The sequence below is a fragment of the Ammospiza nelsoni genome, chromosome 14, assembly GCF_027579445.1.
Source record: "Ammospiza nelsoni isolate bAmmNel1 chromosome 14, bAmmNel1.pri, whole genome shotgun sequence".
Taxonomy (NCBI): domain Eukaryota; kingdom Metazoa; phylum Chordata; class Aves; order Passeriformes; family Passerellidae; genus Ammospiza; species Ammospiza nelsoni.
In genome coordinates, this window is record NC_080646.1 from 17,617,051 (window position 1) to 17,638,745 (window position 21,695).

Consider the following 21,695-nt stretch of genomic DNA (forward strand, 5'->3'; position numbering starts at 1 on the left):
TCCAGCTTTTGGGTCATATTTGCAAATATCCCTTCCAAGCACTTCAACCTGAGCCTTCCTGTTAAAATGCACTGAGCCCTCCTGCACTGTGCCCTTGCTCAGGGGCTTTGTGTCAAATTCTCATTTAAAACCCTTTATTTGTGCAGCTTTTACAGTCCCTGCACTCAGAGCAGAGTTATGGCTGAGGACTGAACGTGTGTCAGCAGAAACACCAAATGCAGTGTTTAATGTGGGCTGGGAAAGGAGCCCCAGCCCAGAGCTGGCCCCACACCATGGAATTCCCACCCAAAACCACCACAATGGTTTCAAAAGCAACTGAAGCTCACTGGGACTTCAGAGAGTTCAAGTTTTATCCTGGGTTTGCTTTTTCTGAAGCAGAAATGAAAGAATTTCTACTATAGACTATCTGGAAAATCTCACTAATTGTTTGCATGATTGATTTCTTGGCTGTATTTTAATTTAGAAGGAGAACTCTGGGCTCATTTGGACTCTGGGTTTCTTGTCCTCCACAGTCCATCCAAAGAGAGCCCTTCCCATAATAGGCAGTAAATTTAATTGCCCAAAGTTCATTTAACACTGCAGGGTAAGAAGAGCTAATGAGGGGCACGTCAGGGAGAGTGCCTGGCCCTCACAGTCCCTGGGCCCGAGTTGTTCCTGGCAGCCTCAAACCCTGCTCTGTTCTGCACTGAAGAGGAATTCAGAGCTCATTTGGATGTCTTAATGCCCACTGTGATTTTTCTGTCTTCATTTGCTCATGCACCTTCTCACTCTGTAACAATTATCATCACATTTACAGCACATTTTAATTATTATTTGCTGAAGTGTTTTCTTTGTATTTGCTGTTAAGGTGCTTTTTGTGAGACTTTCTTCTCTCCTGCCCATAAAGTGTGGTACATTATTCATGACTTCTCTGTAATTTGATGTAAATTCTCCTGCAATCATCCCTTGCAATTTTCAAGTATGTTGTTGTTTTTTTAATCAGAATTTCTGCCTGAACTATTCAGACCCCCCCAGCAAGTGTTAATCAGCAGAACCATTTCAGGTGGAGGTTTCTTTGGGAATATCCAGGAGTACCTAATTCAAAGGTTGTCCCATGTGCTGTCATGCTCCAGGTGCTGGACCTCCTGCCCTTGGTCACCATCACTGAGAACTCGTAGAGGGTGTTTGGCTTCAGCCCTGTCACCAGATAGCTCAGGGTGGTGGCATTTGCAGTCTGCAAGGGAAAGCAGGGTCAGCACTTCCCAAAGCACAGCCCTGACACAGCCCCAGCCCCTCTCCCAGCATTTCCATAACCACAGTCATTAATTAGGGCTGCTTCTTCTCTGGCGTGCAAATTCATTAATCAAATATCAACGTTTATCCTCCACTAGAAATGCTGCAATCAGCAGGAGCACTTAGCAGCAGTCAATTAGAAATGAAAAAAACACAATCCAAGGGCCAGGGCCCACTTGTTCTGCAGTGGTTAAACCCCTGTTTACCTTGGGGTTGGTTTACAGCATTTCATTAACTCTTCTGGCTGGGGAAAACAAAAAGCACAGCAAGGAACAGCCCTGCCTTGGAACCTCAGCTGCCTCCCAGATCCCTGCTGGAATTTCCAGAACAACCTTAAATGTAATAAACAACCAACTAAAGACACACTTGTGAGACTTGAAGAGAATGAAGCTTTGCTAAAATGTAGATTCTTTTCAGAAAAAAATGGTGATTTAGGATCACACAAGGAAACTCCACGTGGGTCATAGTGGAATTTGTAATTCAGCATTTCTAAAGATCTGGTATTTGTTATCAATGGCTTCAGCACCAACAGAATGTGCTAGAGGCCCATGGAAAAGAGGGAAAGCTGTATTTACAGATAAGTATATTCCCCACCTTGACCTGTGGTGTTAACACAGAATTAAGGAGTTGTTGCAGGATCTGACAGGGCCATACAACAACTGCAGCAGCCACTGCCTCCAGAAACCCCTGAGTGCAGCTGATTTATTGCCAAGGTAAAGGCACCTTTCCTGAAGGCTCCAGCAGTGACAAAGAAACCCTGAGATCTCCAATCTCTTCATTGCTTTTTTCTTCCAAGGGATGGAAGTTCAGGAAATGCTGATCCAAGGGATGGCAGGAATTTGCTGTCTCGGCCAGACAACAAAGACTCATAACATGAATTAAAATTCACCCCTCCATTGGCTTTCAGCCTCTCCTTGGTGAGGCTCAGTGCAGTTTGGAGTGGGTGGGACTGTGGCTGAGGGGCTGGGGCACAGCTGGGAGGGCACAGCTGGAAGGAAGGGGCACAGCTGGAAGGAAGGGGCACAGCTCCCTGGGGAATGCAGTCCTCGTGGAGGGATGGAGTGACAAGTCCAAGGCAGGAATCTTTCCCTCCCATCTGGCATTCCCAGCTGCCTTACCCCAAAAAGCTCTTCCTCTCCAAGATGCTGCAATTCCCAGCAGTATTGAAGCACTCCAATATTTGGATTATTTTATGTGGCAGCTAGGCTCCTTTTACAGGTGAAAAGTTCAGGTTTCCATCTCTGGCTTTGAATCTGGGGATCTTTTAGTTTCCCTGTGCATCCCACTGAGGGTAAATGACACACCTGAGCCCCCCTGGAGTGTCAGACCCCACAATTTAACAGCACTTCATTATTTTAACATCCCAGCCTACCCCACAGTACCAAACCCTGCTCACCTGCTAGAAATAAACTCCATAAATATTACTCTGAACAATTTGTTTCTCTTTTATGCAGTCCTAAAAGATTCAATGTTTAATATTTTCATTGATGGATCCCAGGTAACTGCAGGACAACCCCACACACCAACAAGGGGGCTTTGGAAAACTGCTCCATTGTTACACTTTTATAAGCTGTGAATTTTACTGTGCTTCACTAATAAGGTAAAAAAATGGAGCTTTATTTCTCTCTTTATAAGGTCTTTTAAGGATAAACTGTCTAATTAAGAAATGATACTTAAATTATTTTTACTAACTACTTGTGTCTTGCCATGTGGACTTTTTAATCTAATTACACAATACTACTTAAATTCATGAAGAAGAAGGTAAAAAAGTAGCTTCTAAAATTTTCATCTTGCTTTATATATATAACTATATATATATATATATTATATATATAGTAACTATAACTATTCTAAAACTTTCAACTCTAAGTTTTCTGCTATGTGATACTACACACTTCTATTTAAACTATACACTCACAATTCTAGTTCTGTTATTCAATTTTGGAAGTTTTTTTATGGCTTCAGGTTAAATGTAGTGTTCTTTTGGGGGTCAGTGCTGACAGCATAGAAAGTCTAAAATTCTGAGCAACCAGAGTTCTAATAACCATGTTAGTGCAGAGACAGCTCAAACACAGGAGTGTTCCTGCCTTTCCAGGCTCAGACTGGCACAATCCTGCCCTGAACACTGAAATCCCTGTTTTCCTCAGTTTCCTGCACAAACAAAGCTCCTCAGGAGGAAGCACTGGTGTGGGGAGCACACAGCTCCTTCCCCAGCAGTTTGGGACAGGGCAGGAACAGAACATCTCAGTGAACAGCCCCAACACCCAGTTCAGGGATGAGGGAGGATGAAACCCCTCTGAGCTGAGCAGAGGCAGCTCTGGATGCTGCACAGGTGACTCAGGAGCTCTGTCCCCAAGAATGGGGACCCCAAAGGCTCTGGGTGCAGAGCAGGAGCTGCACAGGGGCCAGGACAAGCCCTGCACTCTCTGCACTCAGGTTCTCAGCCTGACTGACCCTGCACTCCCTGCAGGGGCTCTGCCCTCCCAGAAAACATCCAGCAGGGCAGGAGAGCATTTCCAACAGGAACAAGGGGAGGAAAGCAGGATGTGGGCTCTCCAGACACCACAGGTTACACGTGACTGCAGCAAATTGCTCAAACTTCTCTCCTTCAGGCAAATCCTTTCAACATTTCTGAGTAATTTTAAATTATGTTCCATCATTCTGCGTTGGTTTTGGTCACAGTAAAACTTGCTGCCCACTGACCACCAGCACTGGAACAACAGGACTATTCCTGTTTTATTTAAATTTACTGTTTTATTCCATCTTTTATTTTGTTTCATTCTTTTAAGCAATTAGCTAATGAAACTGCAGCTTTATTTAAACCACTCCTGAGACACCCTCTGCATATGACTCAGGAATGTGGCCCAGAAGCCTTTAGAGGAGGAATACACACATATTTACATCTTTTCATTTCAATAAAGAAAAGATCTGGATTATAACAAGCTGGCTCTGCAGGAGCATAAAGGGAGTTACACTGGCTGGGTATTTTAACAACCAGTTCCTCTGAGTCTCATTACAAATGTGAAATTTGCAGTCAGCAGCTCTGAGCCCTGCAGGTAACTCTGAAAATTAACAAAAAAAATCCAACCAACCACCAAACCAAACCCCAAATCCAGTCTCCAAATCAAAACACATGAAAATGGAGGAAGGCAAGGATATAATGAAATTTTTGTTGTGTATTTTGAAGCCAGTCAGTTCCCAAAGGAAAAGTTCCCTATTAGCTTTGTAGGAATTGAAAAGGCTCTAAAAGGGAACTCCAAACCAGGGGGGTAAATCTGTTTTCCCTGCATGGCTCAGTGAGGGGACCCAGTCACACAGCCCTGGCAACTTCAGTGACTCTCCAGAGGGGAGCCCACACATCCCAGGGACTGGGGCAGGGGGAAGCTTCAGACTATCACTGTGCACAGAGCAGAACAACTCTGGAAATTCCTGTTCCCTCCCTGGAGCAGCTCTGCCACAACACCCCAGAGCTGCAGCTCCTTCTAGGAGCCACCAAAGAACTGCTCCCACCAGACCAGGGCAATCCTGGCCCTCCAAGGCCCCTGGGCTCATCCCAGCAGCATTCCCAGAGCTGTGCCTCCAGCTGGGAGTGGGGCTGGAGGGATCCTGCCCCTCCAGGGAGCCCAGCAGTGCCTGCCCTGGGAGGGGAGCTGGAGGATCTGCCCCTCCAAGGAGCCCCCCAGTATTCCCAGAGCTGTGCCTTCCCCTGGGAGTGGAATCCTGCCCCCTCAGAGAGCCCAAGCAGAGTTCTCAGAGCAGTGCCTTGTCCTGGGAGTGGAACTGGAGGGATCCTGCCCCTCCAAGGAACCCAGCAGTGCTCCCAGAGCTGTGCCTTGCCCTGGGAGTGGAGTTGGAGAAATCTGCCCCTTCAACAAGGCCAGCAGAGTTTCCAGAGCTATGCCTTCAGCTGGGAGTGGAACTGGAGGGATCCTGCCCCTCCAAGAGCCCCCCAGTGCTCCCACAGCTGTGCTGGGAGTGGGGCTGGAGAAATCCTGCAGTGCTCCCAGAGCTGTGCCTTCCCCTGGGAGTGCAGCTGGAGGAATCTTGCCCCTCCAAGAGTCCCCCAGTGCTCCCAGAGCTGTGCCTTGCCCTGGGAATGAAGCTGGAGGAATCTGCCCCTCCAAGAGCCCAGCAGCATCCCCAGAGCTGTGCCTCGCCCTGTAAGTGGAACTGGGGGATTCCTGCAGTGCTCCCCAAGCTTGTCCTGGCAGTGCAACCAGAGGGATCCTGCCCCTCCAAGAGCCCAGCAGTGCTCCCAGAGCTGTGCCTCACCCTGGCAGGGCAGCTCCCAGCCCTCAGTACCTTGTACTTGGTGTTGGCAGGGATGTTGGTTTTCCAGCGGACGGTGTAGAAGCGCGCGTCCGTGATCTTCTGGTTCTTGGGCAGGGAGTTGTCTGCCCAAGTGATCCTGATGGTGTCATGGCTCAGGATGGAAGCCTGAACTCCCACCGGGGGCATCATGGGAGACGGATCTGGCACTGGAGTGTATGGAGCATTAATAACAAACAAATCAACCTCGGAAGTGTCTGCCCAATCCGGGGTTTAGAATTAAAAAGGGAGGAGGTGGCATTTTAATGTCAACCAAAATAAAAAAAAAGGGGATGCAGGGAAGTGCAATGAGATGGAAGGTGAGGAATGGAGAGAAAGAGAGAAAAGCCAGAGTTAATAGGTGACATTAGACTGGGCAATAACATCACTCTTGCATTGTCCTCCCTCCTCCAGACATGAGACAACAAATCCCTGCTGGCATAGCCCTAATTAGTGCTCAGGGCACTCAACCATGGCCTGGGAACCCCAAATACTCAGTCACTGTAACTTCATCTGCATGGAGTGTCACTGAGTCCTCTCCCAGAAAACAAAGAGGAGGACACAGAGCTGGAGCTCTGGATGGGCAGGTGCCACTTCCCAAACACCCGGGGACCTCCCAAAGGCACCTTCAAAGGGAGGCTCCAGTGAGAGACCAACTTGCAGTAACTGTGAAACTGCAATTCCAGCATCCTCTGGGGAATCTCAAAGCATTCCAGCTCATCAGGACTAACCCCAAGTGTTGCACCTCCACCAAATTCTTGGGTGGTGCCATCAGGCTGGGAGAGAGCCATGGCATGGCAACAGCTCACCTGCACACTGCTCTGCTTAAACCCTTTGTGGATTACAAATCCAAAATAAAAACTGCCCAGATTTTGTTTAGTGTGAGTGACAACAGAGGGACACAAAGCAAACACAGGCATCATATTAAAAAATCTCAGTGCAAAAGGCCATAACCCCCCAGCCCAGGGCCTTCAGAGCTGCACCCACGTGGGCTGTGCTCAGTAGGGGGAACACCTGGAGTTAGAACATTCATTAGTAGCTGTCAGGTGAGTTTGGAACTTAAATGAGCCCAATTTAGGTGGTTTATCAGAACGAGCAAGGCCAAGCAGTGACAGGGACAGAGAGCAGGGGATGAGCAGGCAGCAGGACCCTGCCATCAGCCCAGCCCATCCCAGCTGGGGGCAGCACTCACCCGAGTGGGGCCGGGTCACAGCGCTCTCGTACAGGGGGATCCCCTCCCCCACGTTGTTGAAGGCTTTCAGGGTTATCACATAGTGGGAGCTGGGATCTGAAGGGGAAAGAAAAGAAATCAGCACAGCCAATGAATCCTGCTCTCTGCTTCTCCATACCTTCTTTGTCCCAATTTTAATTTTTAACTGGAATATGTGATTTGAGCTGAGGAAGTCTCCACATAGACCTTCTGCTCATGGCTGCAGAATCCCAGATTGGTTTGGGTTGGAAGGGACCTTAAAGCCCATCTCATTCCAGCCCCTGCCTGGGCAGGGACAGCACAGCTCAGGGTTACAGCACAGCCTTTACTACCTTTAAGCACAGCCAAATCAGGAGTGAGAAAAACAATTCAGAACAGCAAAACCAAAATGACTCAAAGCTCCGATTTGATGGAATTCCTAATATTGCCATTTCTCTCACTCTCAGGCTGTTTTACCTCCCACAGAGAGCTCTGTGGAGGGGTGAATCTTTATTTTCCTGTTAAAGGAGCCACCAGTGAATGCTGGTGACATTTCAGTCCCTTTTTCTCCTGCAGCTCCGCATGGAACACGCCGAGCTCAGGCTGCTGCTCACATGGGAGCTGTTCCAGGAGTGCAGAGCTCAGGAGGCTGGGCTGGGGCCCAGAGGCACTCACCCAGGTTCTCAATGGTGTAGTATCTCTGCTTGTAGTCCACCTTGATGGTCTGGGCGTGGGGGCTGCCGATGCCGTAGCCGATGGCGTAGCCCCTGACCACCACGTCCTGGTTCTCGGGCGGGGTCCAGCTCACCACGATGCTGGTGACCAGCGGGCGCACGTGCAGCGAGCTGGGCACCTCGGGCACGCGGCTCTCTGCAGGGACAGGGGGGTGTCACAATTCAGCACATCCCTCTGGCTGGCCTGGATTGCCCAAACCCCTGCCAGGGGGCTCAGAGACCCTGGCACAGAGCCCAAGGCAGCTGTGCCTTTGATTTAGCCCTTGGAAAAAACTATCAACCTTGTATGAGGAGCTGCAAGCCATGAAAGACTAAATAGAATAGTAATTAAGTTTGTCACAGGGTGAAAAATAGATTTTTGAAGTTTTAGAATGGGGGTTCAGGGGGCAAGATGGAGGAATCTGGGCACGTCCAGCCTTTCTCCTTCTTTTTCTTGGCCTCCATCTTCTGCTGTGATGGTGGCACTTTTGGATTGGTTCAGAGTAGAAGCTCACTGTCTAACATAGATGATAGGTACTGGGAAGTTATGGTCAATAATGTACACATAGTTCTTAGTATAAAAGACAACACCACCCTGAGGGTGGCCAGTGTGCCTCTGTCTGACCTGCTGAACGGACCTCAGCAGGCCAGAGACAAAATTTTATAGATAAGAAACAATAAACAACCTTGAGAATGAGAACTGAAGAGTTCTGACTCCTTCTTCAACTGCCAGGCTGGGAAAAGAGACTTTGTGACACATCTCAGGGTCACTGTGAGCAGCAGAAGCCCCAAGAGGGAGGCAATGCAAAGCCTTCCCCTAATGAAAGGCACTGCCATTGAGCCCAGGAGGCAGGAAGGGCAAATAAAGCACTTGTGTGTGTTGGAATGAGCACAATGAAACTTTGGGGTGCAGCAGAGAGCAAAGAGCTCCAAGAGCAGAATGTTAACATTGCATTCCAAGAGATTCACCCTTTAAAAGGCAGCACAGCTGTGCTGAAGCTTAGGGGGTTGGGATGGTTTTTCTATCAGATCTGTTTGGGCAGATCCATGTTGCCCATGTCATCACCCAGTTTTATCCCATCCTTTCCCTCCACAAATTAATCTAATCTCAATTCCATCCTATTCCTTACTTGTGAGTATTACAGTAATTACATGGAAAATAATTGTTCAAAAATAAAGCTTTTAAAATTCATATTCCTTTTTCCTCTTTCTTTTTAAATGCATAGAAAGGGCGAGGTGTAGGAATGTGCCCCCTGTTGACAGAGTGACTAAACTCTCCTTTGTCCCCTTAAAAGGAAAGAAAACCAGAAGTTTCTCTCCTCTATTAAGTGGAAAGACACCTCATAGGACCTGGGGGACTTCACCTCAAACTTAAAGATAGCTAATGGGACAGGAACCAAAAAGTCCTGTCTAGGCAATTTAGTAGAAAAAGAAGAGAACAAAGAAATTATCTGCTTTTGTAAAGTGTTTTTACCAGGAGCAAGAACATCTAGCACCTAGCTGGGTTTTTCTGTTTGTTATTTTGCCTTTTATCCAATCTTTTTATTTCTAACACTGCAACAGAAGCCATCCTGCTGATTTGTATGCCTCCAAAAGTAGCTGAGCTATCTTAGGTGTGTTACAGGCTTCCAAAAGCTTATTAGACCTGGCCCAAAGAAGTTACTATAATACATTTTCCATCACTTTTCTGGTGATGAAAGAAAAGTTCCTGAGCTGGTTGTGGCATTAAATAGGATATTCCACAGCTGTAAGAACTGCACTGCAAAGGGTTCTCCTCACTTGTCCTACAGCTGTCCCTGCCTGGATCCTTGGATTCCCATAATTCATACAACATAAGCAGGAACTGCACAGAAAATACAGAGTCCACATCAAATGTTCAGAGCCTTCCCCCAAAACAACCCAAGTCTCACCCCACCCCACAGAGACACAGAATGTGGATCCCTAACTCCAGAACACTTCACAATGTGACACTGTAAGCCCCTAATATTTATCCTAAGAGGCTTTTCCCCACTGTTGAGTGGAACCAAAAGCAATCTGCCACCCATCCCTGGAGTGTCCCTAACTTTGGGTTCACTTCTCAAAAATGAAATCAATCCTTTTGTCGTGGATTAGGGATAATTCCCTGCACCAGCAAACAGAGCTCCCCACTCCAATGGAATCAAGGACTTGTGCTTCCTGCAGGGATTTCTTTTTAATGAAACACGCTGCATTTCTCTACAAACATTTAATAAAGCACCACAACAGGATTAGCAGGATCACAGCACAGCCCTGGCCCCCAGCCCAGGGAGCTCTGGGGCTGCTGCTGACACAGCCCAGCAGCTCCAGCTCCCAACCATCAAACACAGCACAGCTCCAAGAGCAGCACCAGAGGTGACATTTCCACTGCCCTGGGGACAAACTCTGCACAACTGCTCAACACCTCCTGCTCTGCACTCAGGGGGAACCGGCTCCAAATCCAGAGTGGAACTGTAACACTCCTGCTCCCCTTCACATCCATGGGACTCTCCTGGGAATTCTTTTCTATTTAAACTCAAAAAGCAGCCATAGAATAAAAAGAAATGATGCCTCATGTGTCTGTTGAACCTAAGAAATGCAAGATGAGCTGTAAATTCATTTGCATGCGTTAAAATTATTCAAATGAGCTTTCTAAAGAAAGAAACCCAAGAAACACAGTGTGCACACACAGATCTCACAGGTGTGTGCAGAGTTATATGAATATCATGTTATGTCATCTTAAATGTCAATTTTTATTACTTTATTGAAGGGAAAGAATGTGTAGAAAGTCATATTTCCTGCAATGAAGGCAAAAAAAAATTAAATGACAAAGCAAACAGAGAAGGAAAAGGTTATTTTTCTTCTTCCTCCTTCTGCCCAGTTGAAATTTAAATTTAACCCTGGTGCTGTCCTCTGGCAAAGTGTTGCTAACTCCAGTTCAGGGACATTCCAGTGCCCTGTGAGGTGCCCATGTACAGAGCTCTGCCCACTGTGGGGACCTGGCAGCTCCAAGGGTGTGTCACATCCACCAAGGGCCAACAGACACAGGGATCAAGGAATTCCCAGTCCCCACAGCCCTGCACTGCTCTGTGCACACCAGAGAAGGAGCAGCAGGAGGAGCAGGATTAAGCTGAGCATCAGCTTTGCACAGACAGAGATGGGAGAAAGGTTTCCCAAGGTGGCTGCTGAAGGATCCTCCAGCAGCAGAGAGCAAATCTTGACCCATTTCCATTACTGCACCTCCCAGCTGCCATTTTGCTCTGACACAGCACAAAACCCCATGGGTTTGGTGGACAAGACCCTCTGTTGAGGAGAACCCTTTAGAGCCCACGCAAAGAGCTTTGGAATATCCCATTTAATGCTCCAACAAGCTCAGGAACCTTTCTACCATCATCAGAATTTTCAATGTAATTATTCTAATACCCACAATTCCAATATAATTTGTATTTAATACCAACAACAGAATTTCTTATGGGAGATGTGGTGCAGAAAATATAGAAAATATCATTCATCTCCCTTTTCTTCTGTTCAAAATGAGTTACTGTGGGTCAAAGGAAACACAGCACCACCATGGGGGTCAGACTGCAAAGGGCTGAGGCTGAGAATGTTTTCAATTATTTCTTTCCTACTGTGACATCTCATTGTCACTATGAATGAGCATTAACATACAGCTCTAGGAAGGGTAGAAGCAGCTCCATTTCAAGCCACCTTATTGACTTGGCAAGAATTTTCTGTTAAAACAGAAATTGATGTCAGCCCTAAATAAATCCCACTGTACACCTAGAACAGAAGTGAAAACACAGAGGTTTGCTCTTCAGAGGCAGCCAGGTGTCAGTGCAATGAAGTGAATGGATCCCCCATTTTTCACTGAAATTAATTGAATGGATCCCCCATTTTTCATAGAATTGAAGTTAATGGTTCCCCCATTTTTCAGAGAAATGAAGTGAATGGATCCCCCATTTTCCAGTGCAATGAAGTGAATGTTTCCCCCATTTTCCAGTGCAATGAAGTGAATGTTTCCCCACGCTGCTGTCCCAGCCCAGGGCTGTCTCTCTCTCACCGTCCAGGTCGCTCTCGAAGGTCTCAGCTGACACCCAGTCGGTGGCGGGGCCGGTGCCGTTGATGGTCATGGCGGCCACGCGGAAACTGTACTCAGTGCCCCGCTCCAAACCTGTGCGACAGGCAATTCCCACAGAGCCATCAGGACAGGCAATTCCCACAGATCCCACAGCTCCATCAGGACATGCATACCCAGAGATCCCACAGATTCCAGAGCTCCATCAGCCCAGCAATGCCCACAGGTCCATCAGGACAGAGATTCCCATAGATGCCACAGATCATCAGCCCAGCAATTCCCACAGATCCCAGAGATCCCACAGCTCCATCAGGACAGCAATTCCCACAGTTCTCACAGGTCAGCAATTCCCACAGATCCTATAGCTCCATCAGGATAGGAATCCCCACAGCTCCATCAGGAGAGGAACTCCCATAGATCCCACAGATCCATCAGGACAGCAATTCCCACAGATCCATGAGGACCACAATCCCCATAGATCCTACAGCTCCATCAGGACAGGAATTCCCACAGGTCCATCAGGACAGGAATTCCCACAGGTCCCACAGCTCCCACAGCCCAGCAATTCCCACAGATCCTACAGATCCCACAGCTCCATCAGGGCAGGAATTCCTACAGCTCCTACAGCTCCATCAGGATAGGAATCCCCACAGTTCCATTAGGAGAGCAATTCCCACAGATCCATCAGGATGGGAATTCCCACAGATCCCACAGCTCCATCAGCCCAGCAATTCCCACAGCTACACCACCTTGGCAATTCCCACAGATCCCAGTTAAATCCCAGAACCATGGATAACCCAGCCTTCCACTCCCATTGCCCCCAGCATCAGTGCTGGAAGGGACTGGGAGGGCCTGCTGGCAGCCAGGCTTTAACTCGGGGCTGGTAATTAGTTTAATTAATTAGTTTTAAGAACAGGAACACTGCCACCATCACCAAACCTGTGGGTGGCACAGAGGCAGCAGGTGGGCAAACTCACACACCTGATCAATGCATCTAAAAGTCTGTACAAAAAAATCAGAGCACTGTGAAAAGGAACTCTAAATTTGGTATATTGAACCTCTCCAGCAGGTTTTGTTGCTGGCAGGAATATCCTGGAATTACAGGAATATCTCAATTCTGTGAGAAAACTGAGACTTGCTAAGTCACAGCTGGAGTTGCTGAGAAAAATCAGAGTATCTTGTTAGAAACTCTTCCAGAATCTCCCAGTGTCTTCTCTTTTGATCAAGTATTCATTTACTGAGATTTGAAAGAGGAACACAATGTAGTGTTGCTCCTGCTCTCATGCACTGCTCTGCTGTGACTGACACTAAGTGAGGGACTGGGCTGGATTTTTAAGTGCACAAAAGGATGAAATGCAGTCCCTCTAGAACATTCCATGGATGCCCCAGGTCAGCCATTCCCAGGGCTCAGAGCTGGGTCCAGCTGCCTGTGCCAACCCTGCCCAGCCCCTGCTCCTCTTCCCTCCTCACCTTCATCGCTGGTATTTGGGCACACAATGTGCCCAGCCACCTTCTCCAGGCATTTTATAAACATTTTATAAGGAATCATCCAGTTCACTTAGCAAATCCACGGCCAAATCAGGGCTAGCAATCAGGTCACCATGCCCCAGGCACCACCTGCAGCCCACAGGGCCCCAGAGCTCCTTTGGAAGCTGCTTCTGTTTGACTTCCAAGGCAGGAACCCCATGGAATCCTGTCCCTGAGCCCCCAAACACAGCCAGGGACCCCAGGGAGGACAGGACCCCACAGGAACCCAATGAGATCCTGTCCCTGAGCCCTTAAACACAGCCAGGGAGGACAGGGCCCCACAGAAATCCAATGGGATCCTGTCCCTAAGCCCCCCGTAAACACAGCCAGGGAGGACAGGACCCTGTAGGAACCCAATGGGATCCTGTCCCTGAGTCCCCTGAACACAGCCAGGGAGGACAAGAGCCCACAGACACCCTATGGGATCCTGTCCCTGAGCCCTTAAACACAGCCAGGGATGTCAGGACCCCACAGAAACCCAATGGGATCCTGTCCCTGAGTCCCCAAACACAGCCAGGGAGGACAAGACCCCACAGAAATCCAATGGGATCCTGTCCCTGAGTCCCCTGAACACAACCAGGGACCCCAGGGAGGCAAAGACTGCACAGGGATCCATGGAATCGTGTCCCTGAGCCTCCTAAAAACAGCAAAGGACCCCTGGGGAAGAGAGGACTGCACAGAAATCCTATGGGATCCTGTCCCTGAACCCCCCAAACACAGGCAGGCACCCCTGAGGAGCACAGGACCCTTTAGGAACCCAGTGGGATCCTGTCCCTGAGCCCCCAAACACAACCAGGGAGGACAAGATCCCACAGAAACCCAAGGGGATCCTATCCCTGACCCCCTAAACACATCCAGGGATGTCAGGACCCACAGAAACCCAATGGAATCCTATCCCTGACCCCCTAAACACATCCAGGGATGTCAGGACCCCACAGAAACCCAATGGGATCCTATCCCTGACCCCCTAAACACATCCAGGGATGTCAGGACCCCACAGAAACCCAATGGGATCCTGTCCCTGACCCCTTAAACGCAACCAGGGATGTCAGGACCCCACAGAAGCCCTAAGGGACCCTGTCCCCGAGCCCCCAGCCATACCCAGGCACCCCAGGGGGGCAGTGCTGCTCACCCTCGATGAGCTGTGAGAGCTGGGTGCCCGCCACGCTCTCGGTGACGTCGCTCTTGCGGGCCACCCTGCGGTAGCGGATTTTGTACCCCGTGATCTGCCCGCTCTGGGTCCCGGCAGGAGGGGGCTGCCACTGCAGCAGGATGCTCTGGGAAAGGCAGCACAGGCAGGTGTTGGGAAAAAAGTCTTTAGGAAAGCTTTAAAAAACAATTTCTGCATGCAATTCCAATGGTACAACGGCCAAATATTTCATTTTCTCTTCTCAAGGACCCAAGGCACTCCAGAAATGTTTCTCTGTGTGCCCAGGGATTCCAGCTCTGATTCTTCCAGCCCCATTAAATCCCTCCCATCATCAGCACTGTCACTGCATCCCACACAGCCAGCCCACAGCTGGATTGCAGCTCCTCCAAGCCCCACATTCAGATATTTTCCATAAAGATATTCAGAAATATATTCTCCATTCAGATATTCTCCATAAAGATATTCAGAAATATATTCTCCATTTAGATATTCAGAAATATCAGAATATTCTCCATAAAGAGCTCAAAAGCTGCATGGGAGGAAAAAAAAGACCCAAAGCAGCCCCAATCTAAGACCCCTCCCAACCCTTTATTTACCCATTAGCAGCAGGAAATGCTCCAAGCTTACCTTGGAATTCCGGACCTCCAGCGTTAGGTTCTGGGGTGGAGCACTGGGAACTGGAAACATTAAAGGAATTACAACTCCAAAACTTTCAAATATTGCATTTCCACATCCAACTACTCTCTGCTCTCATTTGCTATGGAAGTACAAACCATTCTGGTTTAAGCAGCACATAAAAAAACTACCAATCCTCCCACAGGTTCTTTCTGACATAGTGAATGGTTAAGGAGGATTCTGTATTTTCATCTTGAAGAAAAAACTCTTTATTCAGGTCTTTATTTTCACACCTATCTAAATAAAATGTGGTTTACTTTTAAAAGCACTTCTCAAACTCTCAGAGAAATATCCCATCCAGCTCTTTCCCAAGGCAAATCTTTCCTGAACACACTGCTTCATTTAAGGAACCCACATTTAAATTTCTGGCCTGGATTTTGTTATCCTGATTTTGTGTAACAGGGAACCTCTGAGTCCCCAGGGCCCTGTGACAGTGAGGAGGTGAAGGGCATCTCAGACACTGGGGCTGCCTTTGAACTGCCACTCTGCTTGTTCGTTACTCACTTCCCATGGCAGTGAAATCCAGGCAAAAAGGGAGTGCAAGAAAAACCCTGGGAGCAAGAAAAAACCCTGGAGTGCAAGAAAAACCCTGGGGTGCAAGAAAAACCCTGGGAGCCACCCTTGTGGCTCCACAGCTGGCAGAGCTGAGACTTCCCTGACAGGAAGGGGAGGCTCCAGGGAAGCACAAGGAGCACAGGGATAAAGAGGGATGAGGACTGCTCCAGCCTGCAGAATTCATTTTCCAAATGGCTCAGCCCAGCCACAGGAACATCCCAGGGAGGGCATGAAGTGCAAGAAGAGTTTGTAAAGGATGGGGTGAAACCTCCCTCACCCACCTCCCCATGGCAGAAATGGAGAGGAGCAGGATTTGCCTTCCCTTGCCAGCCCAGCCTGAAATCACCACAGCTGAGGATGGAGAGCTAAGGGTCTGAGAGCAGCACAGTGGAGAGGAGAGGATACAAAACCAAGCTTTCCTTGCTCCTCCAGTGCCCCCCCTGCCATGTGGGGACACTTTCTGCTCCCCCAGGCTGCTCCAAGCCCTGTCCAGCCTGGCCTGGGACACTGCAGGGCTCCAGGAGCAGCCACAGCTGCTCTGGAAAGGCATCTCCTGGAGGGGACAGCACATGGAGAGCAGCCTGAGGAGCACCAGGACAGGCTGATGGCTCTGAGGCTGTGAGGGAAGGGCCTCAATCAGGCTCTGAGGCTCAGAGTCCACTCCCAGCTGTAATCCCTGATCAGGAATTCCAGGAGAGGAGAAGCAATCCTCAGGAGCAGCACATAAACCTGGGTTCAAATGGTAATACTTACAGAGTTATCCCTGCAACAAGGCTCTGTAAGAGATTAGGAGCAAAAACCTACATAAAAATGCAGATGCTTGGTTAAATCAGGGCTAAAGGAAGCTTAGGGAGAAATCCCTGCAGGGAACATGGACATCACAACAGGAAAACATGGGAGGAAAATGTGCATCATTTTGGAAAGATTTGAGAGCTTGCCAGGGTTATGAGACTGTAAGAAGCAAGATGACATCCTCCAGAGAGCTTTAGAAAATAAGGACCTATAGGTTAAGTGTGAAAACTGAAGCTGGAGAAGAAAGAACTCCAGGAAAACTTCAAAATGATATTGTAACTAACAATAAATTCTTCAAACAGACAAGGAGCTGGCGGCCCTTTAGAGGAATGAGCAAGCAAATGGTCAGGTAGGGCAGAAGAAGACAAAGGTAAGCCCACCCAAGTCTCTCCTTGCATTGGTAGTGAGGGGAAGGGAAAGGAGAGGTGTCCTGGACACCCTTCCAAAGGATTCCCATGGTCTCTCCAACTCCACTGTCAGTGCAAGGGATTATGGAAGAGTCACAGGGAACAGCAGCCTCTTGCCAGGCTTATCCACCCAGGAATTGTCAAGGAACTGAAGAATGAAACAGCTGCAACACCTCTGCAACCTCTCCCAGTTTATTTTGATACCAGAGGTGACAAAGTGGTGCCAGCACTAAAATGGAACTACTCAAACTGAACCTGCTGGGTCAGAAACTTCCACCAAATCAACCAAAGTAACAAAACAGCATGAAATTGAGAAAGCAGGAGCTAGAATAGGATCTGAATAGGGATTTCTCTGTCTTTCAAGGGAAATCCCTTCACTTTTACCAATGAGGGGATAAGAGGGAAGTGCTTGTTGAAAGAAAGGCCAGAGCAAGAAGAAGGGGGCAGATGAGCTGGGGAGATCCCAGGGGGTGATCCTGTGGTGAAGAACTGCACAAAGACCTCAGACTGACTCCTCTTGGTGCTCAGAAAAACCCAAAAAGCTCCTCAAATGCAAATAATGCCTCACTTACACCTTTGGTACCATTGTAGTCCCCTCCATCTGAGTTAAAACAAAGGAGAAAAGGAACCTAGAGAAAAGCTCAGGAAAGGGCTCTAAAGGTTGAATCAGCTTCCACAGGAGAAATGGGCAACCTCTCCTGTGTGTTTGGAATCTGGAAAATGGATGAACCAGGGAGACTATGACAAAGGTCCACAGAATGAGGAGTGGTACAGAGGAATAATGAGTGCAATTCCCTCCTTCAGGAGCACAGCCCCAGGCAACAAGGGACCCCAACACAGAGCAGGGGCAGAACAGAGAGGAATGAGGGATTTTTATCTGTGGAACCTTTGCCCACTTGATGTTGAGGATAAAAGCTGGTGTGGGTTCAAGAAGATGCTGACAGGGTCTCAGGCAAGAGGAACTGAATTAGCAAATACCCAGAGTAAGGAAGTGTCCCAGAAACAAAGCTGGACCCAGGGAGAGTTTGGGACAATATTTCCCTCTGCTCCTGGTCACTCCTGGGGAGAGGATTCAGGCTCTGCTCCCTTTCCCTCTGAGGATTCTTCTATATAAACTTCTCTCTAACAAATACAAGTTATCACTAACTCTGCAGTTGCTCATGCATCTCTGTTTGCTCACATCACCTCTTTATCTGCCTTATAAAAATACTGACCTCACATCCTGCTCTCACCACTCTGTGCAATGGACTTAACAATATCTGTGCTGCAGAGCAAACACAATTAAAATAAAAGCACTCCAAAAACAAGAGTCTGCTCATATGTGAGAGAACTTAGAAAATACTTTGAAGTTGGTGCCTTCAGTGTATTTTTTTTTCTGTCCACACTCAATGTAGGCTCAATAGCCCATGAAATAAATGGCTGATGCTGGAATGAAGGACACCCTTGTTCTGGAATCACAATCCCAGACCCTTCTGCAGGTGCAATTTTCCTTCAGTCAATTCTGGAAGGCCTCCAGGGGGATTCTGACCCTGAACAACCACGTGCAACAACAACCAAACCCCATAAAAGTCTGGTTAAAGATTCACTTGTCGGAAATTGCCAGATAACGCAGCCACATTTCTCTTCACAGAGAAAAGCAAGGCACAACTTCCCAAGAATATTTCTGAGATTCACATTCTCTGAACATCAGAGAAAGAAAAAACAATTCTTATCTCATTGACTGCTCCTGTGTTGTTCACAAATGGAATGCATGGTGGAAGAGTGTTTACCTGAAGGGAATTGATTGGATTTTGGTGTGTTTTGATTCATTGGCCAGCTGAATCCAGGTGTGTGTGCCAGGACTGTCAGCTGACACTCATGAGATTCTGGGCAGTTGAGGTGAGTGCTTGGCAGATTCAGTTTAGATGTAATGTAATATAATGTAATATAGTATAATGTGGTATTTGCTGGGTCCCCAGGACAAAGGAGGAATTGAGAAATCTGATTCCATGTTCTCAGAAGGCGAATTTATTATTTTATGTACTAATATTATATTAAAGAATGCTATACTAAACTATACTAAAGAATAGAGAAAGGATACAGACAAAAGGCTACAAAGAATGATAATAAAAACTTGTGACTGCTTCCAGAGTCCCTACACAGCTGGATGGTGATTGGTCATTAAGACAGAACAATTCACATGAAACCAATCAAACAACCACCAGTTGGATAAACAATCTCCAATCACATTCCAAAGCAGCAAAACAGGGAGAAGCAATCAGATAATTATTGCTTTCATTCTTCTCTGAGGCTTCTCAGCTCCCCAGGAGAAGAAATCCTGGTGAAGGGATTTTTCAGAAAATATGACAGTGACAGTATAATAAAATAATTAATTAGCCTTCTGATAACATGGAGTCCACTGTCAGAACCAGGAAATTCCTCTGACTGCCCTGGAGGACTGGAGATACTGACAGGGGGCTCAGAGACCTTGGCACAGAGCCCAAGACCCCTGTGCCTTTGATCTTGACCCATGGAAAAACAATTACCAACCTTTGTAAGAAAAATTACAAGTCAAAAGAGTTTAAGTAGAATGATAGTGAATTTATCACAGGGTGAAAAATTTGATTTCTCTGGTTTTTAGAATGGGGATTCAGGGGGCAAGATGGATGAATCTAGGTGTGTCCAGCCTTTCTCCTTCTTCTACTTGCCCTCCATCTTCTGCTGTGATGTTGGCACTTTTGGATTGGTTTAGAGTAGAAGCTCACTGCCTAACATAGGTGATAGGTATTGGGAAGTTATGGTAAATAATGTACATGTAGTTTTTAGTATAAAAAGATAACACCAGTGTGCCTCAACCCGACCTGCTGGACAGACCTGAGCAGGCCAGAGAAAGAATGTTATAGATAAGAAACAATAAACAACCTGGAGAATGAGAACACAAAAATCCTGACTCCTTCTTCAACTGCCAGGCTGGGAAAAAGCAGCATGTACGTATCTGAGAGTCCCCCTCATTACTTCTCCCAGATGTGGAGCAAAAATATCACTGCTAAGAGAACTGCTGGAACCCCCAGAATGGCAAGAAGAGGAGCAGCTTTACCGTCGGACAGGGTGCGCACCACGATGTCGTGGGTGGAGACGCCGGGGCCGTGCTTGTTGTAGGCGACCACGCGGAAGCTGTACTCGGTGAACTTCTTCAGCCCTGTCACCGTGTGGGACAGCCCTGCCACGTCCACGTCCTGCGCCCAACAACACCCCCAGCAAGGTCAGCTCTGTCTGCTCATGCCTCAGGGTTTGGGTTTTATATTTTTGGGATTTTGTGCTGCTTTAGTGTGTGGGTCTGGGTTCATGTTAGGGGATGGTGAGCTCTGTGCACAGAGCGGGGAGAGAAAACAATTCCTGCTCTAGCTGGGCACCAAGGACAAATGACCCAAACCTCAGGCCCAAGGGCATAAACAACATGGACTGAAAAGAAAAAAACAAGAAGGATGGGACTGCATGGGCTAAAGCTATAATTGGATAATTAACTGTAATATGCAGATGGGCCAAAACTTATAAATGTGACAGACCCCATGACCAGTTGTCCATTTTTCTGTGGTCATTTTGGGTTGTGCTGCCCAAGGTGGATCTATTGAGGCCTCTTTATAAATCCCTACTTTATTCTTTAGCTCCATCTAATCTCTGCTTGGGTCAGCCTTCACAAGGCATCATAAAGTTCCTGCAAAAGCCAAGGCAGGAGCGACACCTCCGTGTCACCTTCAGGTACAGCCAGGACTTGGGAGGATGCCAGCCCTGAATTTACAGGAGAAAATTCTCTCTGTCCTATTTAAATCCTAATATGGACACTGGTCCTGAACATGAACAGGGACCTGGAAATGCTCAAAACCATCATAATATGGTTTATATATGTTATCACTACAATAATATCACAACAACAATAAGAAGAAAATAAATAATAATATATAACATAATAATATATAATAATATCACAATAATATTATCACTATATTAGTGATATATCCATATATATAGAGATATTGATACATATAATAGATATAGAGGGATGCAGACTTAAAAAGGGCAACAGCCCTATTAAAAAACTGATGTAAAAAAAAATTTAAAGCTGAGAAAAATATTCTTCCCTTTGCATTTTAAAGCTGGAATGATACTGATATGCAATCAGATGGGAATGTGGCTGGGATTAATCCTCATTATTCTCAGGTGGCAGCCCATACTTTTACAGAACACACCGAATGCTTCAGTGGAATACTAAGAAAATTAAATTAATTGGATGCTCTGCAATATCAAAATATCAATCACTGGCTCCAGTAATTCAAAAAAGTTTGGATTAGGGATCATGCCAAAATCAGTATTTAGCCTGAACAGCTAAAACCCAACCCATAACTGTGCAAACATCTTTAATATCATCTGCACCAGAACAGCTCAATAATGACATGGCTGCTCTCTGCCCTCTCCTCTCATGATATGATGGAATTCCCAAAAGATATTTGATGTTGACAAATCAAATCAGGACATCACCAATAAAATGGGTTTCATTCCCAGCCCAGACACAAACATTTCACACTGAAATTCTGATTTTAGGTATTCCCACGTCTGAGGCATTCAATCTGTCAGAAAAGCAGCCCCTCCCCAGGGTGTGTGCAGCCCCTGAGGGCAGCCTGAGTGGGTGCAGCAGGCCCTGTACCTGCTCTGTGTGCTGTCCCTTCTCCATGTAGTAGAGTTTGTAGTTCTGGATGTCCCCGTTGCCCGAGAGCGGCGTCTCCCAGGTGACAGTGACGCTGGTGGGGGAGCTGGAGAAGGCGCGGATGTTGGGAGCGGGGCCGGGCAGCTGGACTGCAACACCAAGGGAAAAAGGGGAACTCTGTTAGTCCTGAGCTTGGGCTGCCCACCCTGGCCAGCACCCCAGGAAAAGGGGGATTTTCCCACTGTGACATTCCACATGGATCCACTGCAGGGTGGGACCAAATTCCCACAGGAGCTCGTGCTCCCTTTTGTCTAGAATGACCCTCACAAGTGACTTGGCATTTGCCTCAAGTTTTCT

General features: G+C 47.4%; 1 protein-coding gene across 1 annotated transcript in view; it reads right to left on the bottom strand.

Moving 5' to 3' along the window:
• The window catches only part of NEO1 (neogenin 1), a 174,772-nt gene that overhangs the window by 19,404 nt on the left and 133,673 nt on the right, over positions 1-21,695 (bottom strand). The window contains exons 10-18 of the mRNA XM_059482445.1: positions 21,339-21,487; positions 19,734-19,872; positions 14,856-14,905; positions 14,211-14,355; positions 11,537-11,647; positions 7,445-7,639; positions 6,773-6,868; positions 5,575-5,750; positions 1,075-1,213 (exon numbers count right to left, since the gene is read on the bottom strand). Of these exons, the coding sequence (XP_059338428.1) occupies positions 1,075-1,213; positions 5,575-5,750; positions 6,773-6,868; positions 7,445-7,639; positions 11,537-11,647; positions 14,211-14,355; positions 14,856-14,905; positions 19,734-19,872; positions 21,339-21,487 (1,200 nt within the window). The remainder of the gene's footprint in view (positions 1-1,074; positions 1,214-5,574; positions 5,751-6,772; positions 6,869-7,444; positions 7,640-11,536; positions 11,648-14,210; positions 14,356-14,855; positions 14,906-19,733; positions 19,873-21,338; positions 21,488-21,695) is intronic.